A 24,657-nucleotide genomic window follows, 5' to 3' on the forward strand; every position below is an offset into this window, starting at 1 on the left:
CGTATTTGTACTACCAAAATATGTCTTCGCAATATTTAGTTTGGCATGCCACTGTACATACAGTTACGGCTCATATTTTTATTCGAAGTTCTACACTGTGAAATACAAATAGCTTGCCTTGTTTTTTCCAGACAGATCACTATGAGTATATTCATTACCATTAGTAATTCATAGCATTCTGCACATCTCACTATGACGCCATAGGCCACTCCTATCCTAAAGGTACGGAAGCACTGGCAGATAGGTGTACGTTCCCTATCGTGGAGTTTTCACCACGCGCATTGACATTACCTCTCACTCTCATCCGCAGCCTTGGTGGCCTCCTCAAGCTTCTGCAGGGCTGTGGCCAAGCGCTCCTGAGCCCTGTCCAGCTCCTCCTCTACGAGTTGGATGCGTCTGTTGAGGGAGGCCACATCGGCTTCAGCCTGCATTTACAGAGGAGAAACCAGAGCAGCATTGAGTCATATAGCCACAAACACATTTATAGGATGTACTCTCAGCATTCATTCATAATAATAAGTAATACATCGGTTTACGTCGGGGATGCGTTCCTGAAAGGTGCGATGAATATTGAAACAACGTAAGTCAAAGCAATTTACAGGGTAGGTGGAGGTGAAGGCCGAGGTGATGGATACGAAAAAATTAACCCATAAAAACAAAGTTTTTCACTATAAATCCTTTATATGCGTGGCATCAGTTTTATTTTATTATTCATTTCTGATTTTCTTGAGTAAGAGTTTCATTTTTATCACATTGGTATTTTAAATTAAATATGAAAAAAAAAATGTCCTAAAAAGTGGAAAATTTTGGAAAAAATTTTCACGAAAATAAATTGTCACGCACAACGAGTCTGTGTGCAAAATGTCAGCTCGATTGGATCACGGGAAGTGGGTTAAAAAACGATCGAAAGATTTGCACGGTCGTAAGCGCGCAAGCAAGCAAGCAAGTGAACTTAATATAAAGGATTTAAAAAGGACGGATGCTGCCAGCGACATAAGTGTGGGATGAGGCGACACAAATCAGGTCGTGGTATTAATAAAGTGAGGAGGTATTTACGAAACTTCGTAAAAAGGGGGGAGATGTAAATTGGGGTCTCACTGTGTAATCAAATTACTCTGCCACTATTTTTTTCCTCCGTAAGCATACCATAGCTCGCCTATACAAATTGTCAGCTATGAGGCCAGACTTTCAGCCGGCCTGACAATCAGGAATACATTTTGTGAAACTAAACAATAATATAATAAAAGTATTCAGAACAAATGCTTGAAATTGTTACCATAATGATAGGTGACATTACTTTTCTTTTGAAAGTACATGTTTACATTGTTATCATGCCATTCCAGTACGATCAGAGGTTTTCAAAGTAACATTTTCACGCCGACCTGAACTTGGCAAATAAAAATATAAAATTACAAATTTTAAGTCACTGTTAAAATCAGCTCATGGGGTGCAAACACAGATCACTTTTCTACAGTGTGGCAGCACGCATTACATCATGTTTGCTTCAATGCTTCGCAGCAGTGTCTAGCCAGACGAGAAGAGAGGAGGGCTCTTTCACTGTAACATTCCACGCATTCTTGCACACATTCAGCCTTGCAATTGATTCTAATCCACTTAAAGCCTCTTACATGACGTGAATGCATTCTATAATACATTTGGTATCAAGACTAGTCTTCTACCACTACCGACATTAACTAGTAGTGATTTGTAACATTACAAGTTTACGACTTTGGAATATGCTAACGATCCAATTATGTTGTTTATTAAAATAGTGTTTAAAGGACCAGCTCAGCAAGCGGATTAAATAGAATGTTATATGTTCAGACTGAAACTAGTGCAAATTAAATGATTAAACTAGGGCACATGAAAAATAAGCTAATAAGTAACTCACATATACATTAACATGGCGTACTACATCGCCATTGAAGCTAAGTAAGATGCGGAAAGTTCCCAATTAACACGAGCAGAGTGGTATTAAAAGGTCAAGTATATATGTACACTTTACTCATTATAAATTCAGGTTATACCATTAACTGCAGTAATGCTTGCAATTGTGACATCTTTTTCCCTAAAGAATACCAAGTCAATAAATTAAACCAAACTGCATTTCAATGGGGTCGCCCTTACATATACAATGAATAATACATAAACTATAAATATACCTGTTCTACGGAGAAGTAAAACCTACAGTATAAACCATACTTTGCCATATAAGGTAACGCCTGGATCTTTGCCTCCTGACAAAAAAAAAGCCAGCTTCTGTCTTCATGCCCAGTTTACGGTCTGGCGATGAAGTAACTTGGAAAATAAATCCTCAAAAGCCCTTGAAAACAGGGCGGCTGCTGCTGCTGCTGTTGGGTTTCCCTGTAAAGCAGAGCTCACGCTTTTAGGCAGAGCAGTCCACGCTCGCATGCGCTCATTGACAAATTTCCTCCGTTCTTTATGCAAAAAAAGTTTTCGCCAAACGGCTGTCAAGGACGTTTTAAATCAGCCGCACCATTTCGAGAAACCAATCCGCGATAACAGATGTTTGCGAGTATTGTTCCAACGGTAGCAACATCTATAATAAGAACAACTCAACACAGTCAATGATGTTTTTTTTTGTTATTCGTGCTTATGCACCACTGCCGAAACAGCAACACCAAATCATTTCTATGAGCAAGAAAGAAGCTACAAGGAATTACATTTGTGGTATTTTATGCTTTTTTTTCAATTCTGGAACGAATGCAATCTGCTTCCGGCTTTTTGGAGAATGTATTATTCGCAGTTTGGTTTTATTTTTAAAAAAAATGCACCGTAACATTCAGTAATGGCTACGGCGACAAATAATAATGCCTCGTCGCTTTTACTGAGCAGTAAATCCCGTGAAAGCAAATTTAATGCTGGCCAATGATTAGGTGCACATTCATTCAGCCAGTCAATTTTTTTTTGCAAGAGACACAGATAATAGGTATCAAACTGTATAAATTTCATATTCTTGGTTCTTTCTGTAAAGTCACGTAGAAGGGAAATAATAAAATAATATAAATATTCAACAATACAAATTCCCACGTTTCGACTGCAACACAAGCAATCATCATCAGGTGTGAAAAACCGCCACTTTGTTAAAATATTCTTGCTGTGGATTTCGCACCTGATGATGATTGCTTGTGTTGCAGTCGAAACGTCGTGAGAATTTTTTTTGTTTTATATTTAGATTATTTTATTATTTCCCTTCTACGTGACTTTACTGAAAGAACCAAGAATATGAATCCCTGCAGTCACGAAAGGTTTAAATCAAAATTGTATAAATTTCAATTTATATTGTATTTTTGCTATACATTTTTTGTGACAAATGATGAAAAATATATATAACCAAATAAATGCAGGTCTTAAGTGTGCATCTACAAATTCCCACAACTTGTTACCTCCACCGAGCTGGTTAGCACGAGCTTATAAAGTTTTGGCAAAATATCTCCCGCACATAAAATTACTGCAAAAATGAATCCCAAGAGCATTGGTTAAAATAAAGAAGCCAATATGAATGACAGATTGCAACATGCATTCATGGGCCTACATCATAAGGGAATTTTGGTAAGCTATACACTACTGCATAACCCGAGTCACAACCATTTTATACATGAAAATGTACAGAAACTTCTGAATGTACAGTACTCACAAACGTATAAAACACATAAAATGTCTGCTCGAAAGATAACAATTAGTTGTGTTACAACGGTACAAATAGATGTATGAATAAATTTTAGACTTCAATACGTGTGCTGCGGTAAATTGCATTGCATATATTACTGGGCCAGTCTCTGACCGGGTAACAAGAGTGCGTATGTTCAACAGAACTAAACTGTGCTGATGTCCAACAGAGGTTTTCATGTATATTTAATACATGTTGAAATGTCAACTGCTCGCTGCTGAAATTTAATTCCAAACTCCCATTTCTGTTGCAACTGTGGCCTAACATGACCATTAATTACATAGCATATATGCATGCAATGCAAAACAGTGTGATGCTTAAAAAGACAACGATGGATTATGGGCTTGGGTATAAACATTTCAACTGATTTATCTTGGTCTGAGAAACTGTTTTCTATTTTTCCTGGAACTTCGCAAATGGATTTAAATGATGCTCTTAATTTCTCTGGAGGCTTATTCCACATTACAGAAAATGTCGATTGCAAAAGCCATCAATTAAACAAAATTGCAACAAAAAAATCTACCACGTTAGGCTATTTTTCAAAGACTTATCTTCACAATCACTGTTACCAACATCTAAAATGTATTGCATCAGGCCAATGAAAACTATAATTGTATCGCAGTTTGTCTTGTGAAAATTATGTATAAACCTCACAAATTGCTTACATATGGTCAAATCGTATAGCTGTGAAAGGATATTAACCATACCCTAAAGCAAAATGTAATTTGTTTTGTAACTCTATGACCTTGTATTGTGGCTGCCTTTTAATGGGGAAACATATAGACCAAGTTAGTTTAAACATTCTCTCCAGGACAGTGAATGAGGTAACAATTTAATTATATAAAAACTGGTATAGTCATTATTATTTTATCCTCATAAAATATGACAGTGTCCTATGCACATAAAGCACAATACGTAACAAAACCAAATCATTAAAAAGTGCATACAAAAACGTCCACTTATCCGTTGGGACATCTCTCATTATCATCTCCACATACTGCTAATATTTCATGAAGATGTGGCAGGTTAACCTGCAGTATTATGTTTTAAACTTGTCAGCATGCTTTGCAAGCATGGTGTTCGAGTTAACCGAGTTACATATAAACTGTAGAATAACATTAATACCATACTCTTTGGTTTTTTTGGTAAAGTCACGTAGGTAAAAAAATTAAATAAATTAACTCACGACGTTTCGGAAGCAACACAAGCCTCCATCATCAGGTGTAACTGCTCCAGTAAAATTGCTGTAGCGTATGAAGGAGCAGTTACACCTGATGACGGAGGCTTGTGTTGCTTCCGAAACGTCGTGAGTTAATTTATTTATTTATACCTACGTGACTTTACCGAAAAAAACTAAGAGTATGAATCCTTGCAGTCACGAAAACTTCGAATCTATAACATTAAAACCAACATTTGTGTGTAACCAAAGTAAGCAGATACAAGTTAGAATCATGATGGCCCAGCAATGCAAAATAAAAGTCTGTCTGGAGTTTTCTACTGTAATATCTAACTGCACAAATACTGTCTATCACACAAAATAAGTAACTTAGTTACAGTGTTGCATAGATCCATTTCTTGGCAATAAGGCCATGACTGAACGCTTCCTGGCAAAATGTTTGTCTAAGAGCCACAATAATACCGTTAATTGATCGATTATTCCACCAACACCAGAGGCAACAAAAATGTTTCCGTATAGCATAAACCACGGCATGCTCAGCAAACATGCGGTATGAGATCCTTATGGGAGGTTTAATTTAGCGGCCTTCTACCCAACCGTTAAGCAATGCCACAGGTCAACGGAGAGGTCACTGGGCACAAACAAAGAAAAAGTAGCGCGCATTCACACGCAGAGACGTTTTTCAGCAACTCAAGTCTATTCATCAGTGATTCTGTTAAGGTGGTCATTGTGTGCCCCTTAAAAGCACCCAAAACTGGCTAACAGTGCAGTACAGTATTCTCAAATCGTGCACATGTATGTGGATAAGCTATGACGTGTGCTTTGTTAAATCGAATGAAATATATTGCATTCTATATTTTTTTCCATTTACAAATGCACTATATGCCACATTATAACACAACAGCCTATGGATCTGTTTGTATATATTAAAACATGCATTTGGCTCAGCGTATTGAGATTATAAAAAGTTAAACTAAACTATTTTTACTAGGTAAGGCTCACTGAGCTATATAGCTCTTTTTCAGAAGCGACCTGGCCACAAATGATAGCTCAATAAAGTGGCTTATCATGTGGACATTTATAGCTGCCAAATACTCGAAACGCATGTTTCTAAATGTGGAGGGAAAAACCAGAGGACCCGGAGGAAATTCCACACGACCACGGGGAGAACACGCAGACTCCAAATATACAGGCGTCGGAGTCGGGATCGAACCCAAGACCTCCTGTATACCTGGCGAGGTATTTAACACCTCACCGCCATGGTAAATGTGGACACATCACTACTGGAAGAAGGGCCTCCACAAGTTGGAGCTCTTAGAGAGCCCCTTTTAGAGTGTCGATGGCCTCTTCCAAGCGGGTCAGATGTCTTGGAAGAGGTGCTACCAACTGTGGTATATGCATTTAGAATATATACTGGGGTGGGCAGGGGCGTAAAGGATTAAGAAACTAGTCCCATTGTTTCGACTGAAGCACCAGAAGAACAAACCTGCGACCTTCAGTGTGATAACCACGGCAGCATTCCCAGAGTGTGCATTACAGAAATGTATTAAGAGGTATGCATTAATCGTTAAGTACATTACAATGTAAACAAACAGCAAGTAACTTTATCGCAATACATTATTCGCTTGTTGAAGTCGTTATTCTATTTTTGTTTTTAATACTAGCATTAGAATAAGCTTTTCAAGATCAGAGTCGAAATCGCATCAACAAATGCTCATATTTTCAGCTCCCCCCCCCCCCCCGGGGATTATGCTCGCATTCCAAGTGCACCATGCATCTGTCATCAGCCTTGCCTAATGCCCGCAGTGAAAGGCCCCTATTGATGTTGCACAGATGAATGCTCCTACAGAATGATGTGCAAAACTGCATTCACTGCGATTTTCCCCAAGCTGTTAAAAAGGAAAATGTGGAATTATTTAATTCGTTACTTAGCAGAACCTACTGCAATGTGCATACACGCAGATTAAATATATTGCCTCGCCTTGCACGCGTGAATTTCATTAAATAAACGAGCTTATATTTAACTTACAAGTGTATACAGTTGAATATTTTTAATTGAGCGCTGGCTAGACAGATTACACTACGGTACTGCGGTGTTATACAAAACTGCTAGCTCGGAGTTTACAGTGTACTTGTGCAAAATCACCCCCTGGCTTCATTTATGCGAATCATTATACGACCATTAAACATCAGTCACGATGTCTTTTAGCGCATTGACTTGAACGTTCAAATGGCATGATGTTCGGCTCTTGCCAAGTACAGTACATAAATGCCACAGCCTGAATTTTCAGACTTCAGAAGCACAATTCGAATCCTCGCCGGCACGGTAGCATACAGGGCACGCTCGAATAATATTTGACAGCAATGTTGTTTGAATTATGGCCCATTCGTCTTGAGAGATGACGGACGGCTCTCAGAGGGATGAGGAAAACACTGGGACAGCGACTGACGCAAGGCCCCTTCTTGTTAATATACTGTACGCCAGAGGAAGAAATGTAACAACATCCCACCGCGACGATGATACTGATGGTAATTAGAATTGTAATGTGCCACAAGAACATAAAAAACCCCACTATTCTGGATGAATTAATGGGAATGACCATGATTTGTTGCTGAAGTATGCATTTTAAATATTCACAAGCCACGTGTTCAAGATAAGTGTCACTGCCATCGCCTGCCATGACTGAGGTTATGGACAACAGTGACGTAAAACACTTAAATACTAAAATTATTATACATTTCATTACACAATTTGACACAATCATAACGACATTGATGTCAATCATGACAGTAAAATTTTACTCTCACAGCCACGAGGATTGATTTGCTGAGGATAAAAATAGCCAGTGATTGCCATGACAATAAGCAACAAACATGTTCCGAATAATTATAAGGCCTGCTGAGCAGTATGAGGGTATGTCTACTGTATACGAATTGCTGAATTAGACAATCGCACATCAGCACCGCTGATGGTGGTTGGTGATGATTGAGATTATGAATTTAGTCTACTGATTCAGATTATGTTGATGGCGAATTCTATAACCGTTTGTTGGAGGTTATGAGGTACAGTATAGGTATCTAAGGATATTGTGCTAATGCGGTGGTAGGAATATTATCATGTAATGACGATGGTAGTATTACTGACATAACTAACACCATCAGCATGCTGATTAGAAATATAATAAAGTAATCTCCTGATATTGATCCGGAGAATGGCTAATGTAGGAATCTAATAGTGTAATCATACTATTAATGATTACAATAAAGTGGGAGTCTAAACGACGACTGATAATAAATTCAGTCAACCCAAAAATACGTATTGATGTAGGAACACAACCAACAGATGACGGCAAGGTTAATATAAGAATATAACAATCTTATGAAGAATATCTTCATTAATATAACCTGAAAATTATGATGCGGTTCATGTCAGAATATGTTCAACAGATGATGGTGGAAACACAACAGGAATATACTTTAATGATGTTGGCCAAATTAATGAAAATAATCGAATAACCCACTTCTGACGATTAACCCAAAAATTATCCCAAATCAAAAATGACGACATGAAGATGTCAACACTGTACTGTACTGATATAAACGCTCACTGATGGTAATCTTACAACATCCACAAGCTGGTGATGCTGACACAGAAAACAAATCAACAGATGATGTCATAGAACAAATGCAGGAATAAATACCTTACCTTAGCATCAAATCCTCAGATTTTTAATGTTAATTCACAAAGCTACTAAGTGGATGACAAAATTGACAAAGAATATGCTGGGATATGATCATATGCCAGTGATAATATCGAGGCTAAAGTAATAATCTAATATCGAAATAATAATCTTATAATACAATCCACAAATAATTGACACTGACACCAGAAACCAGAGATGGTGATTATGCGATTGTAGGAATCGAATAATTCAGTGATGACAAATTATGTAAACCAGTAATTTATGATTGCCATGTAAATATATACATATATCACTTGCTGTTGAGCTTAGAATTCCGTCTATAAAGAATTAGGTTGCCATAGAAACCTACTCACAGATTCTGCTTATGATGGAAAAAAGGAATTTACTGAGAATGACAACGCAACTGATTATTAGAATGATCCCCATATGGAAATCTAAGCACCAAAATGATGACAATACAATATAATCCTCCAATTCTGATGACACTGATGCAGGCACCTTATCAACAGGTGATAAGAATATTCACGATGGCAGAAAAAACATCACTCCACAATCATCACCTACACCGTCAAAACGACCCCTCCCAACCACCACTCCCCACTTTCTCCCACCTTTTTCTCTATCAACAGATAATGATATTGACGCTGTAAGAATCCACCACCTTCCCTCATCCATCACCAAACCCAATCCACCCCCACCAACACAACTCTCAAGTCGCCACGAATTTAGGAACTGAATTAACAGATGATGATATTCACAACGATGAGAGACATTCATCATTATCACTCCTTTAACCACCCCCCCATTAAAATCTACCTCCCCTCATACCCATGAGGGCACCTGATATATATTCATAATTATGATAATTCCAGCAATTAATCATATCCCTCCCCCATAATCCCAACAACCCCACCTCCCCTCAATATATTAATGTAATCAACTAATTTCTAATGGCGATGATAGAACTCGAACATCTGTAATACAGTAACTGTCCCCATCATCGCCAAGCTCCCAACCCACCTCGATATCCAACATGATCCTAATCATCAGTTGATCACTCTCACGATGACAAAAGTCCATCACCACTCAACCTTCTCATGCCACGCCGCACCGCCTTGATGCACTGTCGGCAACAATCAACAGATGCCACTCTCGATGACAAAAACCCAAAAGCATACTCATGATAAAGATGATGCTCACGGCGACAAAAATCCACCACCATCACTCCCCAACCCTCTCACAAACCAACCAATCGTCCCCTCCTTGTAGGCACAATCAACAGATGTGACACCAATTGGGGACAAAACGAGATTCATGACGACGATCACGACGACAATGACAGATGTCCACCACCAAAACTCCTCCACATTCACCCACCCACCCAACACAACCTTTGACCCCCCCCACCCCGTGCAATTAATTAATTAATTATTCCCCCACCCCCCCCCAACCCCCCCGTGTCTCACGCGTTCGCGCGCGTGCCGCTCCGTGTCGAGCTCTCGCTGGAGGCTCTCGGCGCGCTCCTCCGCCTCGTCCGCCTGCTCCTGCAGGCTCTTGATCTTCCTCTTCACCGCCTCGATCGAGTTCACGCCCGTCATCTCGCCAAAGATGACAGCCGACTAGCGCACCCCCCCTCCTCCCCTCCCGCCGCGTCACTCCGCCGCAAAAAATTAAGCAGCGACGATAGCGGCAGCAGCAGAAGCAGCAGCGGCAGCGCGGGGTTTGCACGGATTATTTGCCGGTGTAATGTTTCGGTTGCTTTGTAAATATAAATAATAGTGGTGGCGGCGGCGGTGATGGTCGTTGAGGGTGGATGAATGGAGCCGACTGAGAGCGCACGAGCTCGGGGGTGACCACGCCCCCTCGCCCCCCTCGCCCCCACCCCCTTCTCATCCCCCCCTCGCCCCCACCCCCTTCTCACCCCCCCTTGCCCCCACCCCCTTCTCACCCCCCCTCGCCCCCACCCCCTTCTCACCCCCCCTCGCCCCCACCCCCTTCTCGCCCCCACCCCCTTCTCGCCCCCACCCCCTTCTCACCCCCCCTCGCCCCCACACCCCTCGCCCCCACCCCCTTCTCACCCCCCCCCTCGCCCCCACCCCCGCGCTCTTCACCCCCCCCCACCACCTCCGCCCCCTTATCCCTCCCCACCTTCCTCGCCCCCTCACGAATCACTGCGCGGCGCGAATCGCCGGAAACTGCCCCGTTATTTCATAAAATTTGAAATTCATTTTACGATTTATTGCACTGTATTACATTCGCGCGGAGTTTCTGCGTGTGTGGTTGAGTGAACTGTTTTGTTATATTTTACGAGAGCGAGTTTCGTTTTTTTTTATAATTTTATTTTTGCTGCTCGGGACTACGTTGTATTTACTTTGATGGGGTGCGATGAGTGATACGGTCATATCAGAATGGGCCAGAGTTACGTTTGAGAGGCCCTGAACGTCAATAATTGAATGTCCGGTGGTGCGTGAATATTTAGCAAATTAAGTAGTTATAGCATATTAAACCTAAGAATATGAATAAGGATATGGCTGGTCTCTGGACAATGTTGAAAGTCCTGTATTGCAGAAATTTTAAGTTTATACAATTATTTTAAGGAATTTCACCATTGCAATTGAAGGATTCATTCAAGAATGTCTACACTGACCTCAATTGTGTTTGACCTTTATTGAACTAAAATCTCAACCCGTTCGTCAACGAGGTTATATTATAGACAGTCATTTTTACATGAATAGGGATAAATGCTACAATGTACAGCAACAACTCTCCAGGTATAAATAAATGGGTGGAAACTGGAAAGTACCTGTCGTACAACATACACCTTTCAAATAAAATATAAATAATTTAAATTACATTTATGACATCCAATTCCCTCTGGCATATCCCATTAAATCTCGATGTAATGTTAAGCTTTGTTTAAGTAGGAGGTGGCCATTAAGATTGATCTGAGGTCAGATGTCTCATCGGGCACTGCTGAGTTCCTGTGCTGGAATACAGACGACCACCTCTCATTAGACCGACTTCTCTCGTGTCGTGAATTAATGGTCTCAGCCCGGTCACCAATGATGTCACAAAACAAACCATTGCAGAAAATGTGGTTTTGCACGCTCTTGAGAATTAAAAATATCGGGTTGACTGTCAAGCTGCTGCGTGGATCAGAGGTCACTTGATGGGATATTGGGAAGTTAGCTCTGTGATATCAGCAGCTTCTTTGGGTCATTCTCTAACATGTACGGTTGCACTACTCTCAGAGATGTGAATGTACAATACACGACTGTACTTCATGTGTTGATGAAGATACAATCTGGATAAAATTGGTGTAAAATATAGAAACACTAAAGTCCCATTTAAGCAAGGTGAAAGATCACCGAGGGTAAATATCTGCAGTGTTGAGCAAGGAAGGCCGAGCAAAACAGTTTCCACCAGAAGTTGGCAGAAAACTGGCAAAATCCACCAGTTTATGCCATTGCTCGGTGAACTTGAGATGTGTTTAATACAATGTGGTGGAAGTAATGCAAACTTTGGGAAAATTGAATTAAAGAAGATTTCTCAAACTAGAAATAACTAAAAAACCGGGGATTTGTTTTTTTATATGTAAGAAAACATTACATTTATACAGGTGCAAATAGAAAATCAACGTGAAGCTGAAATTAATTGTGCCCTTTTGGATGCTTACCGAAACACTTGCATTCGAGTAGTACATATAACGAAATTTCAGATCGGATATTCAATCATTGTGAAAAGTAATACAACACTTTAAGCATCAAATATTCCAACATGCAGCTGTGTTTGCGTTTAATATTTAATGTCGTCTGATTTTTAACTCTCATTTCCCAATCTTGTAGTTTCTTAGTTTCCATTGTTTTCTCCTTGCAGCATAATTAACAAAGAATTCCGTCTATTGGAGCTTTATTTTCGCAGGTGCAAGTTAGCACATATTACCCAGGGCCTTGCCGTTTTCCAGCTGTATATATGAGTTCATTACAGAGCCTCCTGGCTGACATTGCCCCAGACTCGCATATACAATGTGCGAATATCCGCTTGTACATTCTGAACATTCTACACCGTTTCATTTCAAAGATACTGTATAGTGTATCTTGAAAATAACGGGCCAATTCAATGGTGTGGTGTCCTGGTATAGTGTGCTATTTTTTTATTAACAAACCCCTGTTATATGAAGACCACATTTTGCCCCTGTACAGCTTGTAATGGTATTTATATTGAGTGATTTTCTGTTCTAAATCCCACTGAAATCACCAAACATCATGAACTGGTTCTAGAACACACAATCCAATGCTGTTGTGCCGTAGCTGCCATACAGCACAGTACTACATGAATCAGACCTCGCTGGCGTGTGATGTTTCTGTACACCGTGGAGACACAGCTAACACAATTCAGAATTCCTTTGAATGCTGTTACAATTTTGTGCTTCGGGGGTACGATTATCTTTATTTTGCGTTGACATTTTTGTGCGGTATTATCCCACATTATTTCAAAGACAAATGGGGAAACTGCACTTACATTTCATACAATATCCTGTATAGCATACAAATGAAATGTCCCCATCCTTAGTTTAGCTTTGGATGCACATCTTTCTTGGTGGCCACGAGGTTGTGTACATTGTGCATTGAAATGCAGGTCTTCCACAAAACAATTTCTTTGACTGGCGACAAAGTTCTGGAGTAGTACACCAATTTTATTGAGCCAGGAGGGGAGATGGACCAAGTTAACCATGGCAGGTAGCTCTGCTGTTCAGCCATATAATGACCATTGTGGTGCAATACATGAAGATTTACGTCTTTGTAATGGGAACACATTGAGGTATGATCTATATTTAATTTGGGGTTTGACCACATAGTAGTTTCATGCCAAAATTCTGAAATACCCAACAAGATTGTCACGTTTACAAATATATTATTGATTTGAAGATTTCGTGACTGCAGGAATCCATACTGTTTGGTTATTTCGGTAAAGTCATGTAGGTAAAAAAAATAATAGATCACGACGTTTCGATCGCAACACAAGCAACCGTCATCAGGTGTGAAACTACTACAGCTGGAGGACTGCTGACCTAGTCGGACTATTGCTATTTCTACCGACGTGACTTTACCGAAAGAACCAAAGAGTATAAATATATTATTGGTACATATCAATGTATTGAAACGTGCCAATAAAGTTCTGACCAATTAAGTTCCTTTCCGGTGGCTTAAACAATTTCATGACTAAATTTCATGACTAAATTTAACTGAAATATACATGTATGTTAATGTATGTTAATATTCAATTCAGTCATGAAATTCTTCACAGCTTCAAGTCTTCCCTTTGGACGATGTCACTGGTTTTCCAATAAAAAATGTATTTGCATTTGTAACTGCTGTTTATTCAAGTAAAACATGTTTGCAAAATAAATTATAATAATATTAAATAAGTTTACATATATGCCACTTAATACCAGGATAAAATTTACATCTTGATGTTGCAAGGAAATGTATTTTTATTAGCATATCAATTTAACGAATGCAAAAGAAAGATAACAATTTTTTATGAGCGTGAGAAGAGTCATTTCTACTTGGGATGGAAGAATGTCACCCCCTGGTAAGTTGACGATTTGTCATGATTCAGGATCTTAATTAAATTCATATTAATATAGCGTTGAATGATGCAGCCTCTGGCCATAGGAGTGACATTTAACCATTACATATAGGATATGAAAATGGAAAAAATATTTTACACCTGCAAGTTTATGCATATATTGTGAGCTCACTAATCAATGTTAGTGCTAAATAAGGCATCACACTTCTAATTCGTTGGGGTATAATGATTCACCTTCCCCATTCCCCCTGCGATTTAATCAATTGTGACAATTTGAGGCCACGACTCAATTCAATAATCAATTCTCCTTTTTCTCATTTTTAGCAACTCGTTTTGTTTATCTTTTTTCTGACCCGAACTAACTTCTATAATTGTGTTGGCTCCATCAGTTTAAGAGTAATGATGCATTAGCATATCTACGCATATAATGATCAGACATTGAAAACATCATATTCTTACACGTGCAATTCGAATTGAGCCTTATCACAATACACTAATTTCATCGGAAACTCATAGGAGACCCAGGGCTCGAGTTACAAAACTGGACCCCCGTCCCAAAAAGGAACTGCGTCATTTGACCAGAGGCTGCCACCTCCTGGTGGCTCGAAGCACGTTCCCATCAATACATTAATCCACCTTTTGACTTTGCACGATATAATTGAAAGGATTCCAGTGTATTTCTATGTACGTACGTTTTTGAACTTCTTTCACACCGTAAGTAGCCAACCGTGGTAATCGGAGGTGTGGGCGAAGGACAACAAACTAAACACAAAAAGCATTTCTAAAGAAATTAGTTTCCTAGATCAATGTTTGATGTTGTAATCTCATTAACTTCCAAGTATAGTAGTGTAATTTGCTTTTATATGGACAGACTGATCCCCACCATAAAAATGTGGAATTTATAGCACTAAGGCCCACCAATTGAGATGAGCCCCACCACATGGTACAGTATTTAAGCAGTCAGACATTTTGACTTTTAACTGGACTCACGCTCCACTTCTGTTGGCAAAAGTGTTGGTAAGAAAATTAATACTTTTCCCACACACAGGCAGTCAGTAGAATTAGCATTCGGGCTTCTTGGTTATGCTACTTCTCAAGACTGTATTGCCAAAAGTAGGATACTACAGTTGGCAGGATGGTGGTCACATAACCGCAATGTGCCATTAAAACCCAGATTAGAGGTGGCTCCACTCATCATCCCCCGCAGTGCTGGTGAAATGATCTCTAGTTGGTGGGAAGTCATCAGTGGTTGCCCTGTGGACAGACTAGCGTCCAGCATAGGAATGTCGGCTTAAAATTACATTATTATTATGATTGTTAACAAATGAAAACTTCACTGTGTTTCAAGACCGTTTTTAAGGAAGATCCTGCCAAGTTTTTTGTGGTAGGGGGTGATGTTATTTTCAATGACACTTGCTTTAAAAGGAAAACATTAAATAGGTGACATTTTAGCCAATGAGACTTCTTCATAGCACATGAGTGGCATGTCAGTGCGTGGCCTTGTCATGATCTATGATGGGAATGAGACCAGAAAGAAGGCCACCTGATATATAAATTGAATGCCGTTCAGTGGGCATGACAAAATGAACACCCCTCTTTAAACATATTATTTAATGCTCGACAAGCCTTATGCTTGTTTAGTTTCATTTAATTTATTTGAGTTTCATGTATGTATACCTCACGTTTTATTTCTACGATTTTTCCACCTCATGAATGTAAAGCAGTTAAATTCCTTTTGCTGAAATGGTAATTTGACCCAGGAATGCATTGCGAAGTGGATTGTGCCTTGTACTTACAAGAACAAATCATCTGACAATGCATTTTGCTAGTACCATTTTATAATTTCAACTTTAATACAAATTAGTTTATTGAGTATTTTTATTATTATATCATTTTAAGGGTCATCTGTTACTCAATAGATCTACTATTAGGTAACTATCCATGTGCTAATTTAAAAACTGGTCATCAGAAAACATTTTTAAAATGTCATTCTCATCAGACCTCGTGGTTAAAAGTGCAGTCTCCAACTCTTATCCACTTAATCTTTCTCTCTATGTGTGGAGTTTTTTTTTGCTTGTGCACCACTGCCAAAAAGTAACACTAATAATTAGTTTCAATGGTATCATTCCGTTTGTTTTCCCAGGAGTCTCATTATCCTGTTTTCAGGAGGGTCCTACCAAGTTTTTGGTAGCAGGGGGCAATAATTGCTATGCACATTCAAATTGGGTCAATTGTGGGTAATTTTTCAAATTTAGACAATGACGCTGGGCACACAATAACATACTCTTGCAAATTACTTTCACAGGATTTTTAATGTCGACTGTGAAGCAGACGGGGCACATGTTTATAATGTAAAAAAAACACCCACAGTAATAAACCAAGGTAGCTGCTGGATCAGAACGGTGAACCGAATGCAATAAGTGGTGGATGCGTCACCGCTGGGCCATGTCACAGCTGATGTTCTGAATCAGTTTTTTTTCTAGATTTGAAGCTTTCGTGACTGCAAGGATTCATATTCTTGGGTTTTTTCGGTAAAGTCACGTAGGTAAAAATTTAAATTAATAAAAGTTAAATAAAAAATAAAAATCACGACGTTTCGGAGGCAACACAAGCTTCCGTCTTCAGGTGGAACAGTCACAGCACGATTGCTGTATCAAGTGAGAGAAATTCCAAGAAAAGCGTATTTTTATATATACTGGTTGAGGGTGGGAGGAGCCAAGGTAGGCCCTGAATATTATTTGTGTGAGGTTCGGTGCGGCTGAAGCACGCTGTTAGGAACGAGCCTTTGTTGTGTAAACTTGGTGCGGATGATGTAAAGGTGCGTGTAAAAGGGACTGAGCCTTTTTGTTATGTAGAGATGATGCGGCTTAAATCGCTGCCAGGAAATTAGTCTTTGTTGTGTAGAATGGTTTTTGTTTATCAGAATATTTATTTATACTGGAGAAATCTGAAGAGCTATAAAGCTGTTTTGGACAGATGTCCAGGAGGGGCAGGCATGTCAAAACGTTACAACAACAGTACAAAATCACGATAGCAGTGCAAAGTATACGAAATGTAAAGAAATCACTTACAAATATATGCAAATAAAACTAAATTATATATTTTTTCTTACCAGGTATTAGGTTATTTTCCAAAAGCGACCTGATCACAAATGATAGCTTAACGATGTTGCTATGTGAAATCCAAATTGTGTACTTTGCATGTAACTTTTAGCACTCGGATGTTTGGCCAATACCAGTTACATTGTAGGTGTGGTCTTTTTTAGCTTTTATAAAACATATCATGTATACACAGGACATAATGTTTGGAATGCATAGACCTAACTATATTTTTACCGAATATAACTTGTCATTCAGTACACGCACTTATAAAAAAAAAATGTGGACGCAATGTGCACATGAAAATTTTTTATAGTTGTAATTACCTACATTGCATCAATTACTTAGTACAATTATATATTCATATCGTGTATTGGCAATCCATTTCTCACCTTTAGGTAACACAATCGCTTATCATCATACACAATTAGGGATTTATTTTATAATAGCTTCTGACGCTACGTAATTGTTTTATTTTAAATACTGCGTGTCTTGCGTGATTTAGTAACTGTCACTTGTTAGTATGCACTGTGTAAATGTGTACGGAATAATTTGGTGTATGGTTATCGTCAGGAACATGATACCCTGTCCATTGGCATAACGGATTAACGACCAAGGCCCACACAAGCGGCGTGCCGACTATACTTAGACAGACCCACTCCGTGCTCTGCGACAGCCCCTGCAGACACCGTGTTTGCCATTCCTCGCGTTCCACTGAAACACTGCGGCCACTTACCATCAATCCACGTCAGAGCGCGCACTGTGCATCCGCATATAGAGCCCATATTGTGTGCACAACTGCATTCCTGTCTTTGGGTACATCCGCGAATATGACATTTCAATTCATATTTGATATTTAATTATGGTCAATTAACCCATTTATGATTGTTCAGGATATATATTACAATAGTATGATTGTAACAAATACATTCTATACCGTTTCGTGGAAGTATAAAACAATTTCATAGAATTTTGGAAATAAAAGAGACTTTATAAAAAAAAAAGTTCCTCGGAATTTATGGACATGTGTATCAAATTCCATACGTTGGAGGACTGTATACTCTATTGGAGTGGAGTATCTATTGGAGTGTGCTGGTGTGACTAAAAGGTAGTGTTGACAAAATGTGTACACTATAACATTTTGAAAAGTGGTATAAAATTGAGACCCAACATCACCTTGACCTCTAATAAACATACACATCTGACCGATCCAAGGTTGATCTACCAAGAATTGCTGACGCCAGGGCTCATGCTGCCGAGGCTAAATCACACAGTTCCCAATACCAAACTAAGAGACCATCAACAATCCCGTATGAAACTAACAATGGGACAAGTCACACCAATGCCTTGCCTCCACTCAAATGAGTATAAGGAGTTCTGATCCAGTGATGGCAATTCCACAATCCTGTCGTGAATATCGCTCCCTCTAGAGGACAATCACTTTTGACTTCTTACAAATAGTACCTCTTGTACTGACATCAGTGGGATTATGGGCTGAGAGGACCTCCGACTGAGTTTTTTAACTCGTAACATTTCCTATTTTGTGCCAAGCACTCTGCCACGGAAAATTATTTAAAATCTGGGTGATGTATCGATGTATGTATGAGAAAAGCACGAGGAATGTACAAACATAGCCAATTTAGAAAAGCCTATAAAAGATGTGAAATCTGAAATAAGAGCCAAGTTATATGAAATGTCAAAGGCTGTAAAGAAGTATAAATGGCTATGTTAAACAAACTTGGCCCCTTTCTCATTGCAACAGAAACATCAACAAAAATGTCTCAACAAGAAAATTAAATGATGCTGCCCTCTAGCGATATCTCCCTATAATCTCGTATTACCACTTGGACAGCTTAAAGTATACAATGTTTTAACTTTCATGTGAATAAATCTTGACTTAAAAGCTTTCGTGACTGCAGGAATTCATACTCTTTGGGTCTTTCGGTAAAGTCACTGCCTCAGCAGTTCGCCTGCTGTATTTTTTCACCTGAAAACGATTGCTTGTGTTGCGATCGAAACGTCGTGATTTTTATTGTTATTTTTCTAGCTACGTGACTTTACCGAAAGACCCAAAGAGTATTTCATATGAATATTATTTTTTCAAGTACAAAATGTTCAGAACTAAAACCTATCGCATTGCCTAGTTGGCATGAACCTGCACAGTGTGATAATGAGCCCAGGTAGTTTGTATTGCTTTATTCACCATGTGATTTCCCTTTACAAATGAAAAAAAAGGGTCATACATTTCCAATTTTGAATGCTTCAATTACTATATTCTATACGAGATATGAAATTGCTCTATTGTCCTTGCCGTCAGAGTGTCTAAGTCGTATGAACAGAACCATAAGAATAGCTCTACACCATTGGGAACAGCTGTAGCAATACCCAGATTTGGCAAAGTTTGACTCTTTCGTCACGGTAGTGTGGAGCGTCGCCGCTGTGTTACGGCTGTCTGACGTAGCCGGAGTCACTTTTGTGACACTAGATCATTTAAAGTTGAACACCTTGGTAGCTCGGCAAAATTAATGTAGTGTGCCTAAACAAGCACTATAGGCTGGGATGGGGCTCGTTTGTCATGTACCCGTAATTACTGAACTGGGGATTGTACATAGCAACTATTGTCACCCGCGAAAATTTGTCAGGACCCTCATTATCATGAGACTGCGAGGATTTCCTGGGAAAACAAGCATAGTAGTAATAATAATACAAGTTAAGATCCTGGCCATGGTCAACTTAACCCAGTCATCCTGCTTGGATCCAACAATTGAGACTCAACTGATAACCATCACTTGATGTGATATCAACAGTGGGTATGACATGGATAGACTGGTTCCTGCCATAGAACCAGTGCATTCACATCGCGGGCTAAAGATTTCCAATGCAGATCAACCAACGCTTTGTTGCTACATTTGCACCAAGTTATCGGTGAGCTAACTTATTGGCGAGCTAACCTTCAGTGAAGTTAATGCGCACGAGGTTATAGGTGAACATTTAAAAACTGAATCTTAGTCAACATTTCCACCATTATTTTTCAACTTTATATATACACATATTTTTCAGAGAGTCGTCTGTTCAGTGGACATAAAGCGGCACGTAAAAACCTGCCCCAATCCCCATTGCCTATAGGGCCACGCCACTTTCAGGGGCCTCATCAGAGGTCGCAACCGGGTACCCGATACCCGTACCCTACCCGATACCCGTACCCGACCGGGTACGGGTACCCGTTTGCGACCCTGGTGCGGCCGGGTACGTGTACGGGTAAGGAATCAAACCCCGTTTGCGACCTCTGGTCCTCATACACCAGGCTGTGGTGGCCCTTCTAACCCCCCCACCCACTCCCCCAAACCCCTTGTGGGGGTTGGACGCCCGTCGAGGTCACATCCTTGACAGCGCATTACACGCCAGCTCCACGGGCTATCGGAGGCCACGATACAATTAATAGCAGCGCTGGTGTGTGCCACGAGCCCTCTTCATCATCCGTGGCTTACATACTTTACCATACATGGAAGGCCGTTCGTCATGCTGGCAAGTGCGTTACGATTCACAATTGTTAAGCAAAACACTACCCAGCTCATTAATCCCCTGTGTATTGGTGCAGTTTTTGGAATTATGGTTGGTTAATGATTTGCATGATTTAAAGCTACTTAAAGGATAACAGTCGCGCAACCGCGATTTTGGAGGAATCTCGCAGTGTGGCTTTGGCGGGATGAGCCAACTCAAGGCAGAATGGCAGATGGAGGGCTCCACCATAGAGTTTGAGTTGATTCGATTTGCTACACAGATTTTCCGTTTAGCCAGTTATCTGGCTATATTAAAAAAAAGATTATCCGTGATGCTTGAGCACAGCAGCTACAATAACATCAATATCGCAGAGAACGAGGACGGGGTCTTTAAGTAACGTTGCACAACTAATAAACGTGATATTTAACAATCGTTAACGAGATGAAATGGCTACACTAGCAGGAGCATGTGAGTTGCAAGCAGTTACAGGCAGGGCCATACAGCCAGAGAAGATTACGAGCAGCAGTGAAGAGAGAATGATGGCTATGGTGATATGTTACCTCTGATAACTTCCTTGGTAGACACACAAATTACGAGAAGCTATGTAGCGGTTAAAGGGTGTAATCATCATTAAGTTCAGAAAACAAAACATGTTTTGCTATTATATACTTAATGTAACTATTTGACCAAGGTAAAGAGGCAATACAGAATACTTATAATATTTTCCCAATTGTTGTGATACCATGTCAGATTGGTCAACTTGCACTGTTCAGATCCTGGGTCACATCTAGGCAGCCATCCTGAATATAAGCAGGATTTCAAGTGTAAGGGGTTGATGGTCTGAGACTAGTCACCATTGAATGCATAAATAACATCGTAACTCGATGTACACTTTCCAGCTTTCTTGTGGGCTAATCACCCCGTGCGACTACATCTGATGACTTCTCACGGAGCAGTACGAGCTACATCATCCTACTAAAGGTGACATTCAGTCAAACCTCAACTGGGATCTGAAATGGCATTTTTACCAATTGCAGTAATAAACCTACCTGCTGTACTGCCTGCCACAGACACCTCACTTCCTGGCTGTCCCACGCGGATTCGGCACCATCAACTCGCTGCACAATACCACAACTCTATTTACCTCCTACTCTCTTGACTGTCAGCCTGCATTAGTAACACAATCGAACCTATAACATTACAAGACAACTCCATCATAACAGACAAATACTGCAGGTGCGGTAAACCAAGTTTCAAACAACACGCAGAAAATGTGTAAAAAGCACTCAGCTTTTTGTGCATTTTGTAAAAAAACCATCAGGAGTTACGGAATGAGTGCATTGTGGTCCCCTTGTCTTAGATCAGCATCCACATATATATTTTCTGTAATGATGGGACTTTCTCATCATCGACAGGTTTGACTATATGTTGGCATTAGCCAAGCTAAGTGTGAAGGTGGGGACTCAAAATGTTTAGTTCCCAGAGACGGACTTTTAACAGTGAGCATCTGTGATTATACTGAACTCACGAGTCACAATAAGGGTGAATCTGGTCTACAATTCTTTTGGTAAAGTCACGTAGGTAGAAGAAAATAATAGATCACGACGTTTCGATCGCAACACAAGCAATCGTCGTCAGGTGTGAAATAAACACAGCAGGAGGACTGCTGACGGTTGCTTGTGTTGCGATCAAAACGTCGTGATCTATTACTTTTTCTACTTACGTGACTTTACCGAAAGAACCAAAGAGTATGGATTCCTGCAGTCACGAAAGCTTCAAATCTAGATTGGTCTACAGTTATCTGTATCACTGCTACTTGTCGGTCGGGCACATTTTCTCAAATGTATTTTGATGATGTTAGACAGGAGAGGACCACGATGCACTTCTTCAGTAACTACTGATGGTTGTTGCATGATTCCAAAATTGATGGGTGCCTTTTATACGTCTTCGTGTGTTGTTTCAAACGTATTGCTTTCACACCTGTGAATTGCTACCACACCTGGTCAACAATGCCTTTTGATACTGCTACACGCTGCGAGGTTCAGCTGCTGTTGATTAATCCACCTGTGCTCCTACAGATGTCATTCTGGTAATGTTAGGAGAGAGCCCAGACTGCAAGAGTTGGTGTAATGTGTGCGGCTGCATGTGCGAATGTGGACAAATTCCAAGCCTCGACCCACACCCCACTATTCTCACCGTAAACGTTATTGCTCCTAAAATGTTTTTTTCTTATTTTGCCATTGGGGAGGTATCCAGCTGCGCCCGTACAGTATAAAAATACGCTGAGGTATGCATTCTGCAGACTCCGGTTCTAATCCCTAGCATTGTGAATTTCCAAATTAAGTACTGCCTCCATACCACTCTCTCTCACTTTATATATAGGTACGCACGCTCAAACGATAATGTGGTGGTGCTCATCTCATGTTCACTGTCCTCAGCCAGTGGTGGACATTCATCATTCTTTGGCAGAGGAAAGTGTCGTGTCCACCGGACAAGCATTATTGAGTTTCCACAAAGTGGTACTCAGTTTATCATAGCTGGAAGGATTATGAGCATATTGAACCTCGAACTGGGATTCGAACGTATAGCTTTCTGACTGTGAGATCCGAAGACTCTAACCATAGCTTATCTAACCTGGGCAGATCATTATGGGCTAAACTATGAAAAAGCATCAATTAGAACTGACCTGCATATGACAAAATATGTTGTAATGATCTATCACCTGCTTAGGAATAATGTGTTCTAACTGATAGCTTGGCATAGTGTTTTACAATCGTATCATGGAATGTATAACATTTAAATTCCACGCTTAAATAAAAATGTGGCACCTGTTGCTGGATTGTATGTTTACATAATCTACTTGACTTGTCAACTCTAAATACCATCTCTTCATGAAACATCAGGATGAAAATACTTCACCACCAATTTCATGAAATGGTGGTAAGACATGAAAGATTTGTTTAAAGTTAACATTCCAGGCCTCAAAGCAGAAGAAGGAGGAGAAAGAGGACAACAGTTAGTGACTGCGTTGGAGACAGAATTTTTAAATTTACTACGTGACTTTGAAAGCCTGAGATCTTGAGAGAATGTTTTTTTTGTTGGTACATTAATAGCTGCCATTAGCAGTGCTGCCCTCCGTTGTTGACCCTCAGCCAGGGTTGGAAATGTGACATTCCTATGGCAGAGGTCAGTCTTTCCATTGCCCTGCCTCCGTCGACCTCTCCCAGAGTGGCACTACTCCTCATACACGGTAACAAGTAATAATTATAAAACATATGAATATTATAATACGTGTCTTTTTTGCATAAAAACAAAACTATTCAAACGCAAAGAATTCGTTTTTAATGCATCTCTGCGATGCGGTTCGGAGGTCACCCATGACTGTAGCGTGCATAATAAACTGGGCACTGGGCGTACGCATGGGGCCGTGGGGCCTCTGTTACTCGTCTGTGAAGTCTATGGGGGGAGTCTCGCAACCATCTAATTAATGACACGCATCAGCCGGAGGAGAGCGCGTTCCCGTGAAGCCTCGTGAGAACCGTCACGTGTGGCCCGTGGCCCTGTTTGCACACCGGTTTGGTGATTTTCACGCCAAAAAATGACCATTTATCAACTTTTGTGCAAGCATAATGAGAGTTTTGTTATACCGTATCCCTCTATTAATTTGATGCAAGAAGACACTAATGCACTGTAAAATATCATACCTCTTCTACTTTAATTCGTGATTAGTAACTCTACTTAGACAGATAAATAAGGTATTACGCCTTCGATTGTAGCATAAATAAATACACAACCAAGGAGCCTGCGTTAGATGTGGTGTACAAGCATGCGCCAAGATACTCCACCAGCTTTGTCCTCATTATTCCCCTGTTAAAATAATATTAGTTTAATCCA

The 24,657-nt window shown here is 40.0% G+C and overlaps 1 protein-coding gene across 16 annotated transcripts in view; it reads right to left on the reverse strand.

Moving 5' to 3' along the window:
- The window catches only part of LOC144739124 (tropomyosin alpha-3 chain-like), a 58,964-nt gene that overhangs the window by 25,316 nt on the left and 8,991 nt on the right, over window positions 1–24,657 (reverse strand). For 8 of the 16 annotated variants that reach the window (XM_078622157.1, XM_078622170.1, XM_078622163.1 and 5 more), the window contains exons 1-2: window positions 10,039–10,425; window positions 292–425 (exon numbers count right to left, since the gene is read on the reverse strand). In XM_078622157.1, coding sequence (XP_078478283.1) covers window positions 292–425; window positions 10,039–10,170 — 266 coding nt within the window. In that variant the 5' untranslated portion in view covers window positions 10,171–10,425. Of the gene's footprint in view, window positions 1–291; window positions 426–10,038; window positions 10,426–24,657 lie in introns of those variants that run through there. The other 8 variants (XM_078622113.1, XM_078622131.1, XM_078622125.1 and 5 more) reach the window with 1 other exon arrangement.

The sequence above is a fragment of the Lampetra planeri genome, chromosome 3, assembly GCF_965212315.1.
Source record: "Lampetra planeri chromosome 3, kcLamPlan1.2.h2, whole genome shotgun sequence".
In the NCBI taxonomy this organism is placed as follows: domain Eukaryota; kingdom Metazoa; phylum Chordata; class Hyperoartia; order Petromyzontiformes; family Petromyzontidae; genus Lampetra; species Lampetra planeri.